Source organism: Entelurus aequoreus, linkage group LG10 (assembly GCF_033978785.1).
Source record: "Entelurus aequoreus isolate RoL-2023_Sb linkage group LG10, RoL_Eaeq_v1.1, whole genome shotgun sequence".
Classification (NCBI taxonomy): domain Eukaryota; kingdom Metazoa; phylum Chordata; class Actinopteri; order Syngnathiformes; family Syngnathidae; genus Entelurus; species Entelurus aequoreus.
In genome coordinates, this window is record NC_084740.1 from 35,336,150 (window position 1) to 35,356,139 (window position 19,990).

The 19,990-nt window shown below is 38.0% G+C and overlaps 1 protein-coding gene across 5 annotated transcripts in view; it reads right to left on the minus strand.

Annotated features, from left to right (window-relative positions):
- LOC133658508 (spectrin beta chain, non-erythrocytic 4-like) overlaps positions 1–19,990 on the minus strand; it is a 139,198-nt gene that overhangs the window by 99,022 nt on the left and 20,186 nt on the right. For all 5 annotated transcript variants that reach the window (XM_062060624.1, XM_062060626.1, XM_062060623.1 and 2 more), the window contains exons 4-8: positions 19,790–19,963; positions 11,568–11,659; positions 11,415–11,495; positions 9,921–10,036; positions 1,574–1,686 (exon numbers count right to left, since the gene is read on the minus strand). In XM_062060624.1, coding sequence (XP_061916608.1) covers positions 1,574–1,686; positions 9,921–10,036; positions 11,415–11,495; positions 11,568–11,659; positions 19,790–19,963 — 576 coding nt within the window. The remainder of the gene's footprint in view (positions 1–1,573; positions 1,687–9,920; positions 10,037–11,414; positions 11,496–11,567; positions 11,660–19,789; positions 19,964–19,990) is intronic.

Below are 19,990 nucleotides of genomic sequence, written 5' to 3' on the forward strand. Positions count from 1 at the left end.
CAATACCAATATTTTGGTACTGTTGATACTTTTCTAAATAAAGGGGACCACAAAAAATGTCATTGTCATTTTACCAGAAAATCTTACGATACATTAAACAAACATTTCTTGTTGCAATCAAAGAAGAATTGTAGCATTAAATAAGAAAGTAAACATACGAAACAGCTTATCTTTTAGGTAGTAAGTAAGCAAACAAAGGCTCCTAATTTGCCTGCTGACATATGCAGTATCATATTGTGTCATTTCTCATTCTATTATTTTGTCAAAATTACAAGGGACAGAAAATGGATTACTAATCTAAATGTTCATTTACTGTTAATATCTGTTCATTTTCTGTTTCAACATGTTCTATCTACACTTATGTTAAAATGTAAGTAGCACTTATTCTTCTGTTGTTGGATACATTACATAAGTTTTGGCTGATACCGCAAATTTCAGTAGCGATCCAGTACCAAGTAGATACAGGATCATACATTGGTCATATTCAAAGTCTTCACGTGTCCAGGGACGGAGTTTATAAACAATAAAGAAATTAAAAAGTAATTTGTGATAATAAAAAAAAATACGTAATCATTGTAGTATCGAATAGATACGACTCTTGTACTTGGTATCGATACAATCAATATTTGTTTGGATCCAGTGTTTTGTTTACATTCAGGAGCGCTGGCTTGCTGTTAGCGGTGAGCTATTGTATCCTCCTACGGTGTGTAGTGAAGCATGTTTAGCTATTCCTCGTCCTGCAGGGATGATACTTGCAAGAAAGTTACTTTATTTGTTGCCATGGCGGCGAGGATTAGTGATTTAGAACTAGCTGGAACACTACGGAGTGACTTTAGCCGCTAGCTAGCTAACCAGCTACTAGCTAGCTATGTTTTAAAGCACTGATTGCAGAACGGCGCTTCAGTGTTTATAGCCCCACGTACCTTATATTTAGTTTTTAAGCCAAAATACGTCCATTCTCCCTCTACTGTCTTCACACTGTTTCTGCTTGCAAGTGCTATGTATGCGTGTGTTCACTAACATGCGCAAGGGTCATATATCAGCAATGTCACCATGCCACGCCTCAGGTTGATAAAAAAACAAAAGTACCGGTATTTTCCAGTGGCAGTATAGTACCTGTTTTAATTCATTAGCACTGCAGCACTTTATCAGTAGCTGTATACCGTACACCCCTAGTAGCAATGGTTGTAAAAGATGAGTATTTTTGTGATTTCTGATCAAATGTGAGGGCACCAAAGGGACTTATGTGTGTGTGTGTGCGTTGGCAGAGCAGCGCGTACAGCACAGTTTAGCTTGTCGTTGTTGTTTTGGCTTGTTAATAAAGAGATAGTTATTTAACCACCTCCTTGTTATGTTTGTTCGACATACAGTACTGTTTAGCACTTTATATTGTGTTCAAAGTGTACAAACCTTCACTAAAAGACGGACTTTGTCGATGCTTGAACCTATTATTCATATTTACATTGTTTCTTATGCTTCAAAAAACAAACTTTTCTATTTACGAACCGTGTTCAAGAACCAATTAAGCTCGTAAATAGAGGCTCCACTGTAATTGACGGCAATTATTTTCTACCTTGCCAACCCGTTTGCCCTCCACAATAAGAGCCTTCATCTTGGAGAAGTAGTGGTAGTAGGAGACAACGTAGGTGATGATGGACTTTTCATCTGGGTTCTCCGTGTTCACATCTGCGACAGAAAGAAGAAATGCTGTTTTTGAATATCATAATATATTTATGCTGAGACTGCACACATTTAGAATAGCTGTTTCTAATTTGGGCCATTTTAGCGAATTGACACCATTTGCATGAAAAAATAACTATGGTTGCCATTACATATAATCTTTTAAATCCTTTATAATTGTTTTTACGTATTTGTGCTTTTCCTTATTATAACTGTACCTTAAGTTTATTCAATTTCTTAAAATATATAGCCAAAAATAAGGGGTTTGGGGTTTAGCCTAACACACAACCCCCTTCGAACAATGTGGACCATACCACGAGTCACATGGTGCACAGAAAGTTGTATCATTTATATCATCTCGCTAGCAAGTTATGTAATCGTCAGTAAGTTAGAAACATAACTCAAAAACGTTATGGGCAGATTTTAAATGAACTTTTAGGAAATGTCCAAAATGGATAATGAAAAACTGATTAGATTTAAGGCCTGATCCGGATCATTTCCACTACGTTACCTTATGCTTACGTTTCTGTGCGTGTGTATCAGCCATGTATTAGCCATGGGTACCATTCACATTCGAACCGATACGATACTAATTCCCGGTACTTGGGAATCGATACCGGTACTCAACACTACCATTTTTTCTGTACTTTTTTGTGTGTTAATAAACATCAATTGTTCTTAAAAATAAAATCTATGTTTTTATTGCATCATTTAAAGGCCTACTGAAACCCACTACTACCGACCACGCAGTCTGATAGTTTATATATCAATGATGAAATCTTAACATTATAACACATGCCAATACGGCCGGGTTAACTTATAAAGTGACATTTTAAATTTGCCGCTAAACTTCCGGTTCGAAACGCCTCTGAGGATGACGTATGCGCGTGACGTAGCCCGGCGAACACGGGTATGCCTTCCACATTGAAGCCAATACGAAAAAGCTCTGTTTTCATTTCATAATTCCACAGTATTCTGGACATCTGTGTTCGTGAATCTGTTGCAATCATGTTCATTGCATTATGGAGAAGGAAGCTGAGCAAGCAAAGAAGAAAGTTGTCGGTGCGAAATGGACGTATTTTTCGAACGTAGTCAGCAACAACAGTACACAGCCGGCGCTTCTTTGTTTACATTCCCGAAAGATGCAGTCAAGATGGAAGAACTCGGATAACAGAGACTCTAACCAGGAGGACTTTTGACTTCGATACACAGACGCCTGTAGAGAACTGGGTCAACACAGACTCTTACCAGGATTACTTTGATTTGGATGACAAAGACGCAGACGTGCTACTGTGAGTATGCAGCTTTGGCTTCTAAACATTTGATCGCTTGACCGTATGTGCGCAACTTTTTTTTGCGTATGTACGTAACTTTTTTAAAATATATAAGCTTTATGAACCATGGGTTAGGTGAACGGTCTTTTGGGCTGAGTGATTGTGTGTGTTGATCAGGTGTTTGAATTGTATTGGCGTGTTCTATGGAGCTAGGAGCTAGCATAGGAGCTAGGAGCTAGCATAACAAACACGCAGGTGTTTTTATGCAGGATTAATTTGTGGCATATTAAATATAAGCCTGGTTGTGTTGTGGCTAATAGAGTATATATATGTCTTGTGTTTATTTACTGTTGTAGTCATTCCCAGCTGAATATCAGGTACCGTGAGTATGCAAACTTGGCTGCTAAACATTTGATAGCTTGACCGTATGTGCGCGTCACGTACGTAACTTTTTAAAAATATATAAGCTTTATGAACCTTGGGTTAGGTGAACGGTCTTTTGGGCTGAGTGATTGTGTGTGTTGATCAGGTGTTTGAATTGTATTGGCGTGTTCTATGGAGCTAGGAGCTAGCAGAGGAGCTAGGAGCTAGCGTAACAAACACGCAGGTGTTTTTATGCAGGATTAATTTGTGGCATATTAAATATAAGCCTGGTTGTGTTGTGGCTAATAGAGTATATATATGTCTTGTGTTTATTTACTGTTGTAGTCATTCCCAGCTGAATATCAGGTCACCCCCGGCTCTCACAGCATCTTCCCTATCTGAATAGCTTCAACTCCCCACTAGTCCTTCACTTGCACTTTACTCATCCACAAATCTTTCATCCTCGCTCAAATTAATGGGGAAATTGTCGCTTTCTCGGTCCGAATCTCTCTCACTTCATGCGGCCATCATTGTAAACAATAGGGAACTTTGCGTATATGTTCAACTGACTACGTCACGCTACTTCCGGTAGGGGCAAGCCTTTTTTTTATCAGATACCAAAAGTTGCAATCTTTATCGTCGTCGTTCTATACTAAATCCTTTCAGCAAAAATATGGCAATATCGCGAAATGATCAAGTATGACACATAGAATAGATCTGCTATCCCCGTTTAAATAAAAAAAATTCATTTCAGTAGGCCTTTAAAAATGAGGTGATTATGACAACAACTGTCCAGGTTTAATATCTTTCTCATTTGCAAGTATGACAATAAGTTGCAATTACAGTTGCAACTCCAAGACGCTAGGTGGCAGTAGTGTATAGTTTATGGTGTGTCGGCTAGTCAGCTCAGTCTTTGCTGTCTAGTCTTTTATTGCGCTCTAAAAAGTGTTAATACTGTAAGTATTGCACTTATTACACACCAGCTGTTTGACTGTAACGTGCATCTTAGTTGTAGTTTTTATTAACAAAGTTAGAGGTGTTGAAATCGCCATGTAAAATGGCTAGTGCTAATCAGTAGCATGTTAATAGCAAAGCAAATGTATATTAGCATCAAGCTAGCACATTTTTGGAAAAGTGGAGCCTTATTTTTCTTACATTGGAGTGTTTTTTGGGTCTTTGTTGGCATTGAAAATTGCAACATTACCGAATGGGGAGTTTGGCTGAATCCACTCTCAGTGCAAACCAGGTACCAAAACATGGCACCCTTGGATTTTACGTGAATCGGTGTCCAAGAGACCGTCGAGATTTGGTCGGTGCCAAAAAAGTACAGATTCAGTACCCATATGTTAGCGATAACGGAGGCAGACGAGAGTGTTAATTCCCTTTATTTCATTCCGCTATAGCTATAGATAGCTCAAAAAGTTATGGGCGGATTTTCATCTGACTTTCAGGAAATGTCAAAAATGGAATAATGAACAAGTCATTATATTTTAAGTCTAATCCGGATAATTTCTACCACATTATTTTACGTTAACGTTACAAGCTTCAATATTTGTGTGTGTTTCTGGATTACTGACAAGAGGGTTCACTCCGTTTCTGCTATGGATAGCTCAAAAGGTTATGGGCACATTTTGTCAAAACAGGGATAAAAAACAAGTCATTACATTTTAGGGTGATTCCGACTAATTTACTCTTGGGAGGTATAGTGCAGGACCATAGGAATCACTGTCCTGTGTTTAGTACCAACATTCTATTAGGAAAATGCCATGTGGCTATATTTCCTATATTTGCTAATTCGATGCTAAAAACTCCCTCCTGTTACTCCAATTAGTCATCTTCCACTTCGCAAACTTGTGAAAAAATAATACAAGTACATATTTTGAATTGGCAGCGCCAGTCAGATTGGAAGCTACTCCCGCAGACCGCGACCACTTCCCTGAGGACAGCAGGAACTTCACTCGGTGACAGAAAACACTGTGAGTAATGGCTTCCTGCGCGTCTTGCACCATACTCACGGAGAGGTTGGCTCTGCTAGAGGGCCGTGTCCGCCAGTTAGAGCAGAGTAATGTCGTAACTTTAGATGTTGCGGACACATCTGCTAGCGTTAGCTGTAGCGAGCTAACTAGCCCAGCTTGTAGCAGTCCTAAGCGGCCTACAAGCTACGGTGTACCGGTTGAGACGCATAATAGATTTAGCTCTTTAGCTAGTCCTACACCCCAGTCTACCGGGCACCACACCTTAGTCATAGGGGACTCCATCACCCGAAACATAAAGCTTAGCAAACCAGCCACAATAAAGTGTATCCCCGGGGCCAGAGCACCTGACATTGAAGCTAATCTTAGGGAGCTAACTCGCAACAGGCCTAGTAAACACGTACGACAGGCTAATCGCACCACTAATTATGCGAATATAGTTGTACACGTTGGCTCCAATGACACTAGAATGAGACAGTCAGAGATTACAAAGAGAAACATAGCTAGGACTTGTGATCTCGCCAGAAAGATGTCCAGGCATCGAGTAATTGTCTCTGGCCCCCTGCCTGCGAGAGGCAATGATGAGAGGTATAGCAGATTAGTCTCGCTTAACAAGTGGCTGGCTATCTACTGTAGGGAGCAGGGACTAACGTTTATTGATAACTGGCCCTCTTTCTGGGGCAAACCAGGCTTGCTGATGAGAGACGGCCTTCACCCTAACCAGGAAGGCGCCATCATCCTGTCTAGAAACATAGACTACTATTTAAGTCTCACTTGACTGACTACACTAGAGCAAGCCCGGTCACAGGCAATTACAATGTCTGTTAGTCCGGGTGAGGAGTCAGTTAAGCTAGAACTAGCCAGCGCCAGGCTGGATAATCCATGTACGCATAGCAATTCTCTTAGAATAATACACAATTCACATAATGTTTTTTCTGTTGTGTCTGTGTCAGAGGTGGACATGCATTCTACTGAGGTGGCAAATTATGATATGTCCAGTCTATTGCAGCACCAAGCAAACAATCGGAAAATTCCCGTCATATCAATTCCTAGATATGGTCGAAACTATTTAAAATGCATTACGCATAATAAACGCAACATTGTTAATATTGCCACTACGGATAATCTTAACAAAAACTCGTCAAAACAGCCTAATACCTATAATATGGGCTTTTTAAACATAAGATCATTGTCTCCCAAGGCGTTATTGGTTAATGAGGTCATTAGAGACAACAATCTTAACGTCATTGGTCTTAGCGAAACCTGGCTCAAACCGGACACATTTTTTGCGCTCAATGAGGCATCTCCTCCTAACTATACGAATGCGCATGTTGCCCGTCCTCTTAAAAGGGGAGGGGGTGTCGCACTAATATACAATGAAAATTTCAACCTTACCCCTAACCTAAATAATAAATATAAATCGTTTGAGGTGCTTATTATGAGGTCTGTCACACCGCTACCTCTCGACCTGGCTGTTATCTACCGCCCCCCTGGGCCCTATTCGGACTTTATCAGTGAATTCTCAGAGTTCGTTGCTGATCTAGTGACGCACGCCGACAATATAATCATAATGGGGGACTTTAATATCCATATGAATACCCCATTGGACCCTCAGTGCGTGGCGCTCCAAACCATAATTGATAGCTGTGGTCTTACACAAATAATACATGAACCCACGCATCGCAACGGTAATACAATAGATCTAGTGCTTGTCAGGGGTGTCACCACCTCCAAAGTTATGATACTTCCATATACTAAAGTAATGTCCGATCATTACCTTATAAAATTTGAAGTTTTGACTCTTTGTCAACAAGCTAATAATAATAATAACTGCTATAGCGGCCGCAACATTAATGCTGCCACAACGATGACTCTTGCTGACCTACTGCCTTCGGTAATGGCACCATTCCCAAATTATGTCGGCTCTATTGATAACCTCACTAACAACTTTGACGATGCCTTGCGCGAAATTATTGATAGTATAGCACCGCTAAAGCAAAAAAGGGCCCCTAAAAGGCGCACCCCATGGTTTACAGAAGAAATTAGAGCTCATAAATTATCATGTAGAAAACTGGAACGCAAATGGCGCGCGACTAAACTTGAGGTTTTCCATCAAGCATGGAGTGATAGTTTAATAACCTATAAACGCATGCTTACCTTAGCTAAAGCTAAATACTACTCAAATCTCATCCGCCTCAACAAAAACGATCCTAAATTTCTGTTTAGTACAGTAGCATCGCTAACCCAACAAGGGACTCCTCCCAGTAGCTCCACCCACTCGGCAGATGATTTTATGAATTTCTTTAATAAGAAAATTGAACTCATTAGAAAGGAGATTAAAGACAACGCATCCCAGCTACAACTGGGTTCTATTAACACAAATACGACTGTATATACGACGGACACTGCCCTCCAAAATAGTCTCTCTATTTTTGATGAAATAACATTAGAGGAATTATTACAGCGTGTAAGTGGGATAAAACAAACAACATGTTTACTTGACCCACTCCCTGGGAAACTTATCAAGGAACTGTTTGTATTATTAGGTCCATCAGTGTTAAATATTATAAACTTATCACTTTCCTCCGGCACTGTTCCCCTAGCATTCAAAAAAGCGGTTATTCATCCTCTGCTCAAAAGACCTAACCTCGATCCTGACCTCATGGTAAACTACCGACCGGTCTCCCACCTTCCGTTTATTTCCAAAATTCTCGAAAAAATTGTTGCACAGCAGCTAAATGAACACTTAGTGACTAACAATCTCGGTGAACCTTTTCAATCAGGGCAAATCACTCTACGGAGACAGCCCTCGCAAAAATGACTAATGATCTATTGCTAACGATGGATTCTGATGCGTCATCTATGTTGCTGCTTCTTGATCTTAGCGCCGCTTTCGATACCGTCGATCATAATATTTTATTAGAGCGTATCAAAACACGTATTGGTATGTCAGACTTAGCCTTGTCTTGGTTTAACTCTTATCTTACTGACAGGATGCAGTGCGTCTCCCATAACAATATGACCTCGGACTATGTCAAGGTAACGTGCGGAGTTCCCCAGGGTTCGGTTCTTGGCCCTGCACTCTTTAGTATTTACATGCTGCCGCTGGGTGACATCATACGCAAGTACGGTGTTAGCTTTCACTGTTATGCTGATGACACTCAACTCTACATGCCCCTAAAGCTGACCAACACGCCGGACTGTAGTCAGCTGGAGGCGTGTCTTAATGAAATTAAACAATGGATGTCCGCTAACTTTTTGCAACTCAACGCTAAGAAAACGGAAATGCTGATTATCGGTCCTGCTAGACACCAGCATCTATTTAATAATACCACCTTAACATTTGACAACCAAACAATTAAACAAGGAGACTCAGTAAAGAATCTGGGTATTATCTTTGACCAAACTCTCTCGTTTGAGTCACACATTAAGAGTGTTACTAAAACGGCCTTCTTTCATCTCCGTAATATCGCTAAAATTCGTTCCATCTTGTCCACTAGCGACGCTGAGATCATTATTCATGCGTTCGTTACGTCTCGTCTCGATTACTGTAACGTATTATTTTCGGGCCTCCCTATGTCTAGCATTAAAAGATTACAGTTGGTACAAAATGCGGCTGCAAGGCTTTTGACAAAAACAAGAAAGTTTGATCATATTACGCCTATACTGGCTCACCTGCACTGGCTTCCTGTGCACTTAAGATGCGACTTTAAGGTTTTACTACTTACGTATAAAGTACTGCACGGTTTAGCTCCAGCCTATCTCGCCGATTGTATTGTACCATATGTCCCGGCAAGAAATCTGCGTTCAAAGAACTCCGGCTTATTAGTGATTCCCAGAGCCAAAAAAAAGTCTGCGGGCTATATAGCGTTTTCTATTCGGGCTCCAGTACTCTGGAATGCCCTCCCGGTAACAGTTAGAGATGCTACCTCAGTAGAAGCATTTAAGTCCCATCTTAAAACTCATTTGTATAATCTAGCCTTTAAATAGACCCCTCCTTTTTAGACCAGTTGATCTGCCGTTTCTTTTCTTCTCTCCTCTTCTCCCCTGTCCCTTGCGAGGGGGAGTTGCATAGGTCCGGTGGCCATGGATGAAGTGCTGGCTGTCCAGAGCCGGGACCCCGGGTGGACCACTAGCCTGTGCATCGGTTGGGGACATCTCTGCGCTGCTGACCCGTCTCCGCTCGGGATGGTTTCCTGTTGGCCCCGCTGTGGACTGGACTCCCGCTGATGTGTTGGATCCACTGTGGACTGGACTTTCACAATGTTATGTCAGACCCACTCGACATCCGTTGCTTTCGGTCTCCCCTAGGGGGGGGGGGTTACCCACATATGCGGTCCTCTCCAAGGTTTCTCATAGTCATTCACCGACGTCCCACTGGGGTGAGTTTTTCCTTGCCCGTATGTGGGCTCTGTACCGAGGATGTCGTTGTGGCTTGTACAGCCCTTTGAGACACTTGTGATTTAGGGCTATATAAATAAACATTGATTGATTGATTGATTGAATAGTTCAATATGTGTATTATCAGATTTAGAGTTGAAAAAAAGATTCACTCCAAACGCTTAGTCAAGCACATGCAATGATTGCGCGATTACGTCTCATGTGACAAAACACCAGGTCCAGTGTTCACCTTCTGGGTCCAGTAGTTTGGTGAGGCCCAGGTTCTGCTCAGCGATGTTGAAGGCTTGCTGCAGGTTGTGCGTGGCGTTGGATCTCGTCAGCTTGTGGAACTCGATCAGATCCGGCCTGCAAAACAGGAAGTGGGACACACAACGACAGGTTGGTGTGAATGCACACTTGTGTACTCAAGAACTACGGCGCGCCTTTCTGGGATATGTAGGAGAGATTGATCTCCTAAATTACCCTGATTGAAACACAACTGAAATGTGGGTGGTTGATGAGCCTTTTGTCTGCTTGTTGGCCATTGTATCTCTCAGCTGTCTGTGGTTTTATTTTGATATCCGTCTGTGGCTTCTTTGTATTTTAAAAAGTAGAGATAGGGAAAATATCTGTTTCTCAGCTGTGGTCCGTATGGGTCGCAGCGGTTCTCTGTTGTAATACACTTTTCCACCACTTGTGGCAGTCATGACAATATCAAACAAACAAAAGAAGTCTGGAGCTAAAGTCATAGACGTTTTTTAGGCGCAAAAATTATGACTAAAGTGGTGAAGCTGTATTTTTTTTTTTTAGTTATATAATAAAAAACATACATTATACAGTATATTTGCAATATTTATTAATAATTTAGTTAGAATCTACTTATTTTAACATTTCATAATTGTATTTAAATTGATTTTCCCCCAGTATTTATGAGTTCTTTCTTTTTGTAATCAGTCTGACCTAAGCCTTGATAATAATCTTTGTGATTAACACATGCTTTCATATTATTTGACAAGGTTTAAACTAGGGCTGCAACTAACGATTAATTTGATAATCGATTAATCTGTCGATTATTACTTCGATTAATCGATTAATAATCGGATAAAAGAGACAAACTACATTTCTATCCTAACCAGTATTTTATTGAAAAAACCCAGCATACTGGCCCCATACTTATTTTGATTATTGTTTCTCAGCTGTTTGTAAATGTTGCAGTTTATAAATAAAGGTTTATAAAAAAAATTAAAAAAATTAAAAAAAAATTGTATTAAAAAAAAAAACCCTCTGCGCATAGCATAGATCCAACGAATCGATGACTAAATTAATCGGCAACTATTTTAATAATCGATTTAATCGATTAGTTGTTGCAGCCCTAGTTTAAACTGTAAGTAGGTTAGATATAATTATTGCATATGATTAAAATCAAGAGTAAAATGACTCATTTAGTGTCAATAGCTGAGTGGGCATCGGGCGCCTCTGTAGTGGAAAAATTGGGCCCCGAGGTCAAAAAGGTTTAGAACCCTTGCTTTAATCTAGAGCAGTGGTGTCCAAAGGGCGCGATACATACAGACACAATCAACCATTGTTATTTATTTAATCAATTAATTCTTTAAATGAACCCACTGTCACCTAAGTATGTTCTTCAGATTTTTCAATAGCTCATCATATTTTGATAGGATGGATATTACTGACACCCTTCAAGTGTTGCACACGTCTGGACCACCCTGCTCTGAACGCGACCCACCTGTGTCTGTGTATGAGCGCGTTGAAGGCGAGGCCGTCCCTCCAGCAGCTGGTGAAGTTCTGGATGGTGACCTCGGGGTACCTGCAGCGACGTCGGAACTTAAGTCAAGTGTGTTTGAGCGCTCGCCGAGACGTGCGCCTCCCTGCTGCTCACCCTGCCGTCTTCATCTGGCACCAGAGCAACAGTGCGTCCTTGGCGGAGCGCGTCTCTCTGTTGTCGGCGGTCGCTATCTTGATCACCTGGATCTGCACGAACACACGACAGAGACCAGAGTGTGGAGTCAGAGTGGAGTCACAGGATGCTGCTCAAATCTCTCCTACTGGGGCATTGTGAGTAACAAACACAAAGAGGTTGGTAGTAACGTGCTACATTACGTCCTCAATTTGATTTATAAAAAAATTGTGTTTCATTCATTTTGTTTTGTAGGTTAAAGTGTTTTATATATTTATATATGTTTTTATATATTGTGCTGCTGAGTTAATGTTGCTAAGCAATTTGAATGTATTATTATTTACTAGGGGTGTAAAAAAAATTGATTTTTGAATGAATCACGATTCTTATTTGTAACTATTTATTTATTTATTTTATTTTGGTCATCATTTCAGGTACCTTCCATTCATTCTGTTTCCAATTCTGAAACGCAAATAAAAAAAACTAAATCAGGGCCGTTTTTCGATTTATATTATATATGGCAGACTTTAAAACAAACAAAAAAGGATTGATTTTCTTTAAAATCTTGCCATAAAATTGGATTTTGTGCTGTTTTCCTTTTATGGATTTTTATTTTTCCAGATAAATACAAAAATCAAATATATGCTCATCCAAAATGCAAAAATGCGTGGTTATCTGTGTGATGACACATTGAACCGGAAGCAGTATTTTAGCTTTTCCTTTGCGTTTAGCATGTTTTTAGGGTCCTTGTACCATCCGTTCATTCTATTTCAAATTCTTAAATGGAAATCCAAAAACTAATTTAGGACCATTTTTTCTAATTTCATTTTTGAAACAAACGTCATTTAATGACACTTTTTAAAAATGACAATAGGACTCCTGCTGAACAAAGATGTTACCGTTATGCTAAAAACTAAACTAAACTAAAATACTGTTTCCGGTTCAATTTGTCATCACACAGATAACTATGCATGTTTGCATTTTGGATGACATTTTTTTCTTCTTCGATTTTTGTGTTTATCTGGAAAAATTTAAATTCATTAAAAAAAAGGCGCAAAATCTAATTTTATGGAAATATTGTAATGAAAATCAACCCTTCTTTGTTTGTTTTAAAATCTGCTATATATAATAAAATTTAAAAAACGGCCCTAATTTTATTTTTTTATTTGCGTTTCAGAAATGGAAATAGAATGGACGGAAGATACACAGACCTTTTAGCATAACGGTAACATCTTTGTTCAGCAGGAGTCAAATTGTCGTTTTAAAAAAGTGTCATTAAATAGTTTCAGAAATGAAAATAGAAAAATTGGTCCAAAATTTGTTTTTTGATTTGCATTTAAGAATTGGAAATAGAATGAACGTAATAATAATAATAATACATTTTACTTATCAGGCGTCTTTCTGGGCACTCAAGGACACCGTACAAAATCAAAACAATGAAATCAAATGGATAAAAACAACAACAACAAAGATCGATAAAATTTACAATGAATAAGCAGTCAGGAATAGGTGTGTTTTGAGTCTTGATTTGAAGAGAGATATTGAGTCTAAGTTACGAAGATCTGGTGGTAATGAGTTCCAAAGATGAGGGGCTGAGCGGCTGAAAGCTCAGGCACCCACGGTGGACAGTTTAAAACAGGGAACAGTGAGGCACCCACGGTGGACAGTTTAAAACAGGGAACAGTGAGATGGATGGATGAAGAAGATCTTAGGGAACGTGAGGGCATGGCGACATGGAGCAGGTCAGAGAGGTATGACGGAGAGAGGTTATGGATAGCTTTGAAAGTGAGGATAATTTTTTTAAAGTGGATACAGTGTTTGATAGGTAGCCAGTGGAGTTGCTGCAGAATAGGGGTGATGTGCTGGATTGAAGGGGTTCTGGTGATTATCCGGGCTGCAGAGTTCTGGAGAAGCTGAAGTTTGTGAAGTGACTTGTGAGGGTGACCAAACAGGAGAGAGTTGCAGTAGTCCAGGCGAGAGGTGACAAGGCTATGGACTAGTATGGCAGCAGTATGTGGGGTAAGGAATGGGCGAAGTCGATTAATGTTTCGTAGATGAAAGTAAGCAGACCGGGTAATGTTGTTTATGTGGGCTTGAAAGGAGAGTGTGCTGTCGAGGATGACACCCAGACTCTTGACTTGGGAGGAGGGTGAGACAGAGGAATTGCCGAGAGTAACGGACAAGCTGTTGGTTTTGGCGAGAATGGATTTTGTACCTACAAGTAAGATTTCGGTTTTATTACTATTGAGTTGATGGAAATTGGATGAGAACCACTGCTTGAGTTCACTGAGGCAGTCTGTAAGGGAGGAAGGAGGAAGAGAGGCAGTTGGTTTGGTTGAGATGTAGAGCTGGGTGTCATCCGCATAACAGTGAAAATGTATTTTAAATTTACGGAAAATATTGCCGAGGGGAAGAATGTAAATGATAAAAAGCAGGGGACCAAGAACAGAGCCCTGGGGCACACCAGAGGAAACGGGAGACGGAGGGGATTTGAATGATCGGCGTTGAACAAACTGAGTGCGGTCGGAGAGATACTGGTACACGGACCGGTTCATGTAAACAGTACACTTCAAGTGCATAGCAGAAAAACAAATAAAAGTATTGGTTTACATTTCCTGACCAAAAAGGTATAGGCTGAAGCTAAACGTTTATTATGCCTACCCTTTCCTCATTCACTTTGTACATGTCAAATAGAGAAAAGGAAACAAAAAAACAAATACAAAAAAATCGAAGTTGAAATATAGAAACAATCGATTTTAAAAAATCAAAAATATTTAAATTTTTTTTAAATGTATTATTTTAATCTGTCCTGTCCAGCTACTCAGACAAATCATATAGTTGATCATATCTTCTGTACAGATTTACTTTAGAAAAGAGAAATGTTGGATACTTCTCTTGTTGCCTTATTTGTATTTGACTAGAATTTTATTCAACAAAACCAGTTTTCTTTTAAGTAATATAGAAATTTGTCACACCTGTTTGATTATTTTACAGAGGAATGTTATTCATCATAGAACTGGTACCGTTATTAAAAAGTATTAATTTTGAATCGAGAATCTTTTTGAATCTAGAACCGATTTTGAATCGAATCGTTAACCCCAAGAATCGGATCGAATCGTGTGGTCCCCAAAGATTCACAGCCCTATTTTTTACTGAGTTTATTTTCTTCATTGTTGTATTTATTATTTATTAGTTATATCATTTTCTATTTATTACATTTTTTCAATTGAAATTCTGGCAAATGGATGCACTTTAAAAATGTTCTGTTACAGACTAAAAACAACCTTAATAAAGTTATTCTTTGTTGTAGGTTGATTTATATATGTTTTCTTTTCTTTAATGTCAATAAGGATACAAGGTTATTCAGAGGTGTACTTATAACAATGTTATATACAGATTATAGTCGCGGGTGAGGGCCGGGAAATGTTTTTTTCTAACTAACTAGAAGAATTGAGAAGCACTGGTCATAGTTTTTATTTTTACTCGGGGAAAAAAATGTACTTTTACTTTGCTACATCACCGAGTACTTAGACTTGGACAAACTTTATTGATCCACAAGGGAAATTGTTCCACACAGTAGCTCAGTTACAAAGGTTGGAAAGGGCAAGGATGGAAACTTACTCTTACTCAAGTACTCTGAGGCAGTGGTTATGCACCCCCCCTCCCACCCCAGGAAGAAGAAAACGTATTTGTCGTAAGTATAATAGTATCATTAGTCTATAAAACTATTATAAGTACACCTCTGCATAACATTGTATCCTTATTTGAAACAAGCAAAAGAAGAAATATAGATCAATTTACAACAAAGAATAATGTTAGTAACATTGTTTTTAGTCTGTAACAGAAAAGATTTAAGTGCATCAATTTGCCTGAAGTAAAAAATCTATATATTGTCATTTAGGCTATAAAACTTTTTTGACCGACTTGAACCATTTGATACTGAAAAATCAAATAAAAATAATAACAGTACAGTCAAATTGATCAGCAACATTAACTCAGGATCACAATACACAAAACACTTTAACCTGCAAAACAAAAATTAATAAAACAGTTGGTGCCAATTTTGTGAAATCAAAATGAGGAAGTCAGGATCAATGGCTAACATGAGCACGTTTTATAGCGCACAGCTTTATCTAAGCAGGGTTTGAAGCATGATACTGATAAAGCATGTTCCCTTGACTATAATTTTTGGCAAATCTACCCACTGCTGCGAATATCTGAGTGTGTTATTTTCCTCAAATCTGTCACGTTTGGTCGACTCCTTCATGTCACCTTGACATGGCTGCAAGTCTGCTCTTACTTACTGTATGCTTCTATAAATACATTAGGGTTACTTTCCATCTTCCAGTTACTCCCCCCGCCCTCCTCCTCTTCATCGTGTGCAGTCACTGCAGTGTTTGAGCCTCCATGCTGACTGGACAAACTCTCACTTTCAGGAAAGGCGGAAACAAGGAGGATGACATGAGGTGGACAAGGGGGGGTTAGCGATAAAGCTATCAATAAATAAAGCTATAAAGCTAGTTTAGTTGGGTAAGTTTGTTTAGCGCTGACAGGAAGCTGCTGTATAGTATATGTGTGTTATTAAGGCGGATAGGTGCTAGCACAGGGGTGTCCAAAGTGCGGCCCGTAGCTAATTTTATAACAGCCCGAGGTACATTCGTTAGCATTAGGGGTGCACAAAAAAACCTATTCACACCCAAGTCGGAATCCTGATTCTAAATCAATACATCATTTTCAGAAATCGATTTAAAAATATATATACAGTATATATAACTGTGAATAATTTATGAATTTGCCTATGCATTTTATCATTAAATATATTTTTTTACATACACTGTAAAAAAAATAAAAATCTGTATATTTAACAGTAAAATTCTGGTCACTATATTTTTATGGGAAATCTACAGATTTTTTAAACACTTTACAGTAGATGGAAAAACAGTACCCGGGGTTTATTTACGGTGAAATACTGGCAGCCAGAATCTTACTGTAAAATTGAAGCTAGTTTTTACAACATATTACTGTAAATAGAAAAACAGTACCACTGGATTTTTTTTTATTCTGGCAACTGAGCTGCCAGTTTTTTATTGTAAAATAACTGTGGTACCATTTTTCCATTTACAGTAACAACCAGTGTTTTTACAGTGAAAAAAAGTAGCGTAGTCTGCAAAATTTTATAGTAAAAACAGTATTTAATATGTTGTAAAAAACACTGTAAATTTTACCGTAAAATCTATTGTCCTTTTTACAGTGTTCAATTTGATGGATAACTTGCTTTGAAACCGTAAGTCAAGCAGATATTGAAGTATTTATTTTTGTTTTAACAAATAAAAATGTGTGGAAACCATGGTAATATATTATTTGTTGCAATATTGCATGATATTAACATTTAAAAGGTATGCAATTTCATGCATTGCATATATATTTTTTGTCAAAACGGAAAGAAGGAGAATACATTTAGTACGAAAAGATAAGAAACTTCATTGATGCATATTTTCCTAGGCGTTTGCAGGCCATATAAAATGATGTGACAGGCCAGATACGGCCCCCGGGCCTCGAGATTGATGCCAGTGTTTTATAAGAATACATTTTTAAAAGACCTTCTTATAATTATTATACCAGAATCAATTTGAACAGAGAACCGCGTTGAATTAAGAATCCATTCTGAATTGTATCGTTAACCCCCGAATCGAAATTGGATTATTTAGCTAATTTTTCAGGTATACACCTCAGTCATATTTTGGTACTGGATGCATGCTAACATTAGCATTATATAATTTTAAACAACATTTTCAGGTACACACTCCATAGTAATATATTTCAATACTTGATACATGCTGCAGTTAGCATTTTTCTTAGGTAATTTAGCAGGTATACACCTAAGTCATATATTTTGGTATTTAACTTATTCTAGCTGTAGGCATGCTATCGGTAGCATGACAGCAATGTCCTGTTAGCGCACTATTTTTTTTAGCTCATTTTAGCTGGCCAACTGTTAGCATTTTAGTTCGGCTTTGGCTCTTCAGCATTCACACGAAATTTCTACCAAAATTGCATTTTCTACTTCTTATAAATTGTACTGGTTTTGAAGGTGAAAACTACCAAAATGGCGCCTGCATCCTTTGATTTGTCAGTGGAACAAGTTTAGGCACCCCTGCACTAGCATTTAAACAGATAATGAACTATGTGCAGTGGCTCATTAAATGTGGTCTGTGGTGACATCACGTGACAATAAAAGGTCCCAAAAGGCCTGACGTCACGCCACAAACCCCCCACAAAGGTCTAGATGATGCCCCGTGAGCATTTTAACGAGAAGAGTGCGTTCAGACGATTTGAATGGGTTAAACACACACATAGGAGTGTTTGTACACTACACAAACTGCAAGGCGAGCGCTTATTGGGACCCCAAAGCTCTGAGTGGCATTTAGCAGCGGGGGGGGGGTGTACGTAACGTAACACAGGCGGTTCTTAAAGCGCTTATTGCTGCTGTGGGCCCCTCCCCCATCTCAAAACGCTGCCAGGCGGCTTCTTTTTGATTAAAAATGTTTTTTAAATTACAAAAAGAAGCGATAGATACAAGTTCATTTGTAGTTCTAAACATATTTGTGGTGCTTTTTTGTGGGGTTTTTTAACTGACTTTTTGTCTTCCAACATTGATTAGAGCTACATGCAACTAAAATACATTTAAAAATTCATTAAAAAAAATAAATGTATACAATATACTGAACAATATAATTTTATATAAAATATATAATATAATATTATTAAACTATGCATGTTACAATACACACACACACAAATAATAAACTACAAAATAAAAAATAGATATGTCCAATCATGCAAATTATACACACACTAAATATATGTATATATGTATGTAAATATGTATATTAACACACACCCACCCACACACACACATATGTATATATATATATATATATATATATATATATATATATATATATATATATATATATATATATATATATATATATATATATATATATACACATATATATACATAAATACTGTATATACATATATATATACATTTTTAACTAATTTTGTTAGCACTACATACATACACATTTATATACACACACACACACACACACACACACACACACACACACACACACATATATATATATATATATATATATATATATATATAATTTAATTATACACATTGCCCACATAATACACACTTTTATACAAAATATTAATAAAATATATATATAAATAATATTCAACCGTGTAAATTACACACACACACAAACACACGCACACACACACACGCACACACACACACCAACACACAGGCACTCGCACGCAAACACTAATACGATAATAAACCTTTTTTTTTTTAATTGAATAAATAAATATTATTCAATGATGCAAATTACCTACATTACCCATACAAACTCAATAAAATAATAGTAAACAAAAATAAAAAATTAATTCCAAAAATTAAACAAATATTTAAATTAGCAAACTACTCACACTACACTACACACACATATACACACACTTTTATATAAAATATTAATAAAATACATATTAAAAAAATATTCAATCATTCAAATTACACTTTATATTAAAATAATATCTATATAAATATTATTCAATCATGCAAATTACACACATTACCCGCAAAAACACACTAAAATAATGGTAAACAAAAATAAATCCAAAAATTAAATATTCAATAATGCAAATTACACACATTACACCACACATACTATTATATAAAATGATATATAAAAATACTATTCTATCATGTAAATTACACCCACCACATATGTATATATTTATTTTGATTGAATAAATAAATATAATTCAATTACACACATTTTATCACACGCACACACAATTAATAAACCAACATTAAAAAAAATACAAAAATATAATTCAAATAAGCAAATTACAAACACACACAACCCCGCCCTGCCACAAACAGAATAGAGTCCTGTGGGAAACCCTGACATGAGACGTGGAGTGGACGTTGTGTGCTGGAGGTGTTGGACTTTATCAGCAAATCCTCCTCGCTAAAAGCAGGTGTCCAAAGTCCCACTACGTTAAATCGAGTGTTGCCATGGAAACATTGTTATTTGGTCACAATTTCAATTACCATGTTGAATGTGTTCGCCGACTCAGAACCTTTCCTTCAAATCTGTGGCGTGCTTTGTAAGAGGTGTGTGTACCTGAAAGCGGAGGATGATGGTCCAGATGAGGCCCAGTGTAAGGCGGTGGTTCCCGTCCACGATGTCATGAGAGCCCACGTTCTCCAGGTGAACCCTCTGCTCCTTGAGGAACTGCAAGGCTTTGTCCACGTTCTCCAGGCAGTGTATGCGCATGCGGCCTCGCGTGGGCCTCGGCTACAAGGGCGCAATAACATCAAAGGT